Genomic DNA, 4656 nt, shown 5'->3' with positions numbered 1-4656 from the left:
GATGGAGGGTATTGCAACTCTAGATTCAACAGATTGTAAAAAAATCTAGAGTTGCAAATTGCGGCTACTACAGCCTATGACGGAGGAGTGTTCCAGGCTCTTGAAATAAATGAATACCGTAGTAAAAACAACTCACTGTGTACATTCATACTGGTCCAGTTTCAGAGCCAGGTCGTCGCGTCCGACGTTGGTCAGCAGATGCCTGAGGAAGTCGGTGTTTTCTGGGTCCAACTTTACCTTCTCGGACAGACTCTGGAACAGCTTGAGTCCCGTGTCGATCTTCTCCAGCGGGTTCTTCTTGATGATGTTCTTACAGAGGAACTTCATGTTGTCCAGTTGTCTGCCGTCCAGTTCGTTGGAGATCTGGAGCAGAACGACGTTGAAGTCAATGTTCATGTTTAGTTTAGTTTACTTTAGTTTAGCGATAGTTTGGGCTCAACTCCTCAATATGTTTGATGGTATGATTTTGGTATCACTCAGAGAAGAAAAATCGCGCATATCAGCACTGCCCTGCCTCCTTTATGCATTGAGGCGCTATGGCCCGCCCTACGTCGCTTCTGATTGGTTTGTATACGTGGTGCAACTGGTTCCTTTCGTTGGGTTGGTTAACTCGCCAGTCAATCAGAGTGTGACGTGTCCCTCACTTACTAGTACCCCCCGTGTGTGCTCTTCCGTGTGTTTGGTTTCATATATCCCGCCCGCACGCACTATCGCGCCTAGCTTGTACAGTACGTAGGCTACAGTATCATTGAAGGAGTATCAGCTGACAGAGGTCTTAAAGGGACAGGCACAGTGTAGGCTCCAGCTGTGTGTCTGTCTCAATAAAACAGAAGTACTCTACCTACCAGCCTCACTGCTCACCACACAGTGAAGCAGTTCACATACTTTGTCAGTGTAATTTCAAAATTTTCATGGGGGCCTAAAGGGGCCCTGGGAGTCTTCATGGGGGCTGCGGCCCGGCCCCCCACAGACTCTACATGGTTGCTGCTGACTGTGCAGACATTTCCGTGTATTTCATATCTCCCGCACGACGCCTTGTAGCCTACAGTACTGTATCCTCATTGGTCTCCAGGAGTATCAGCTGACAGGGACAGGCACGGTGTAGGCTCCAGGCAGGTGTGTGTGTGCTCGTGTGCGTGCGTGTGTGTGTGCCTGCCTCAGGAAAACAAAAGTACTCTACCTACTAGCCTCCACCCCATGGAGAGTACACCCACATATACCATCCATCACCACTCACTTAGACACTATACGTGTCTAGCCTGTCTGCTGAGATTTAATACAAGTGCAGGCTAATAATATTGAAATAAGAACACCAGGATAAAACATGTATTGTGAAAACATGTATCAATGTTAAATCAAATTCTTCATCCAGACAATTATCATCTAACAACACATTAAAGTGCTCATATGTAGCCTACGTAACTAAAGAAGTATGCCTACCCAGACAGTGCTGAGTGGTTCAGCTCATAAGTTTGGGAACCTCTTCTCTAACACCACACACTTCCACGGTCACTGACACTGACTATCTGTCATTGCCGGGATTATTGTGTGACAATACGTAATGAATATCCAGTCCATATATGGGCATATCTGAGTTGAACTGTGTGCTATATAAAGCATTCCATCTTCATACGATTGAGAACATCAGGCTTCGGACAGGCCTCATGTTCGCCACAAGCAGCAGCATCATGGCCGAGGACATGGCATCCTTGGAGGAGAACTTCCGGCAACAGAACAGGAGCTGTTTCATCCTCGGGGCCTCGGGGGAGACGGGGAAGGCGCTGCTTCAGGAGCTCCTGGACAGAAGCCTCTTCTCCAGGATAACTCTCATCGGGAGGACGCGGCTCACCTTCGAGGACAAAGCGCTGCATGCAGGCCCAGTAGAGGTGGTGCAGGAGGTGGTCGACTTTGAAAAGCTAGAAGACTACGCTGCCGCGTTCCGGGGCCACGATGTCGGCTACTGCTGCCTGGGAACGACCAGGTACAAAGCAGGGAGCTCGTCGGGATTCGTCCGCGTCGATCACGACTATGTCCTCAAGTCAGCGGAGCTCGCCAAGGCAGGAGGCTGCTCACAGTTCCACCTGGAGACCTCCGCGCGTGCCGACAAGAACAGTGGCTTCCTCTATTTCAGAGTGAAGGGACAAGTGGAGGCGGGTGTTGGGGCGCTGGGGTTCGGCAGATATTCCATCTACAGGCCCGCGCTGCTGCTGGTAGACAGACAGGAGAGTCGGCCTGCCGAGTGGCTGGCGAGGAAGTTCTTTGGTGTCTTCTCTGTCATAAGTCCAGCATTCATGTCCGTCCCCATCCAGGCCGTGGCCAAGGCCATGGTGACCAACACTCTGCACCAGCCTCGGAACAAGACAGAGATCCTGGAGAACAAAGCCATTTACTCTCTGGGCAAGGGAGGAGGGCAATGAAATGGAAAGGAGAGTCTGCAATCTAGAGAAAGCTCAAAGCTGATGCGTCATTCAAACACTTTATATGTCCATAATTTCTCGCTATGCCAAAAGTTTACTTTCCTTACTTGTGTAATAGGATTTTGGAAGATGAGAATACTATCCACCTGTTGGTTGTGACCTATTCTTACACAAGAATGTTTGACCATGTCCACTCACACTGACCATACCTCCAATGTATTCTCTGCTCTGTGATTGTGTATAAGAGAGAAAGGAAACGGGCTCAGGAGGCTTGCATACGTGCAGTCTCCCTGGGCTCGGTACAGACCAGTCTTTGTAATAAAAGTGACATTGTTTCAGTCCACTCTCTACCTTGATTATTTCCTAAAGACTCTGATGTGAGTTCTAAATAATCCACTACACTTGTTATAATGAAAACGAGAAGGATATGAGCGTTTTTGGTGTATTTTCGACTGAACTGAACAACCTATAAGGCCGTTCATGTTTTTCTTGTGGGAAACATATTGACATGATGGTAGGGAAGGTGTGTGTGTGTGTACGTGCAAGCATAAATGTTTCCCCATGGATTTGTTGGATCATGACGCTTATGGCGGGGCATACACTTGAACTGTATGACCTACGGTTCAAGTGTGCATACATTTAGGGTCAGCGGTGGCCTAAGGGTTAATGTGTGTTTCTATGTGCAGGGCGTTGCTAAAATGAGCACTTGTGCTCAGCTACTACCCTGGGTAAATAAAGGATAAATAATAATTAAAAAAATATTTCTGGGAACATTTGCACAATGTTTTGTGACTTTTAGTAAGCGGTGTACCATCTGTTTGAACATGTGCACATGGACACACACATACATGGATGCATCCGGACATACTGACTGCAATGAAAGCCAGAGACAAAAATCTCTTTTGAAAGTTAACTTGAGATTTGATGACCTCAAGGTCATCGAGATCAAACTCCACTGTAGTGTCGTACTACCTCTAAAGCATTCACGTTCAAGTTGCATGTCTCTCTGTCTGTGATAGGCGTGCAGAAATGTCCAGGACTGGACATCTGTGACCCGCATCAATGGCAATCAACCAAAAACAAAATCCAAGTGAGGGAGCGTTGCTACCTTGCGGTGACTCCTCTACAGCCCTGGCTGTTGCCATATGAAGCTATTAGTCTCCCTATAAATAACTAACGCTACCTGCTACCACCAGAGGGCGCTCGGCTTCAACTGAAGAGGGACCATGTTTGCTTGAACATCTTCCTGATGACATTTACCGGTATGTTTTGATTTTAATAATTTAATTTAAAACATTTGACCTGTTCTGACTGATGGACAAGAACTTGTATGACAACTTGTGAACCTAATGCGTTGTCATAGCACCTGTTGAGCCTCAATTGGCTGAGGCTAGAAATTGCACAGGTGAAAGGAGTTGGCCTCATTAGGCCCACTGGCAGAGCCTGGCCAAGGTGAATTAAGGACTTGGCCTCATTAGGCCCACTGGCAGAGCCTTTTGTGGTGGTTCTGAAGAACCGTGGGTCCGACCGACTCGATACCTGGCACTGCACTCCCTGTGGGTGTGGAGCACGTGTGACGAATGTGAAGTCAATGGGTAAAACCGACCCACCAAATTTGTGGCAACACAAACATTAAATGCAAATCGACAATGAAGGGAACATTTACGTCATACGTAGACGAGCAAATCAACTAACCAACCACTAACCAATCACATAAATTCAGTTCATGAGATGTATGATGTTGATGTATAATTATATAATGAAGTTAACTTCACACAGGTGTGATTCTTTACCTAAATTTAACAAAATCAACGGCAAATCCCTTCATTCATCTACACAAGGTAACCTGTGCCACCAGCCACACACACACACACACACACACACACACACAGACTCTAAAGAGGATAGTAGTATCTTTATACCATTATTATTTAAGTTAATTCATATTTTTTAAAGCTCTATCAAGAACTGTATTAATTCATAGTTAATACAAATATTAAAAACGTCTGGGTTTCGGAGGCTAATACAAATATAACTCAAGAATTTAAATAAATATTCCAATATCTTTATTGGTCTAATTAAAAAAACAAAAACGTATAGTATAGAAGATACTTGTATAAAATGGTTTCATAATTAGGACAACAAAAATGTTCCAGTAATTATGGAATCATACATGGAAATATGAAGTCAAGAAATACAGATAAACACAGGTAACTGGAAGACTATTGCGTGTGCAATG

At 45.5% G+C, this 4656-nt stretch overlaps 1 protein-coding gene across 1 annotated transcript; it reads left to right on the top strand.

The window, feature by feature from the left end:
• Window positions 1–1688: 1688 nt before the first annotated feature.
• On the top strand, window positions 1689–2417 carry LOC310878635 (oxidoreductase HTATIP2-like; the record flags this gene model as incomplete). Its single annotated transcript, XM_083792988.1, has 1 exon — window positions 1689–2417. One exon carries the CDS (start codon window positions 1689–1691, stop codon window positions 2415–2417), a length of 729 nt encoding a protein of 242 aa, XP_083649114.1.
• Between the last annotated feature and the right edge of the window lie 2239 nt (window positions 2418–4656).

This window comes from Protomyctophum parallelum (assembly GCF_964188405.1).
Source record: "Protomyctophum parallelum genome assembly, chromosome: 21".
Taxonomy (NCBI): Eukaryota; Metazoa; Chordata; class Actinopteri; order Myctophiformes; family Myctophidae; genus Protomyctophum; species Protomyctophum parallelum.
Note: the sequence above shows the minus strand (reverse complement) of the source record. Positions and strands in the feature narration are given on the sequence as shown.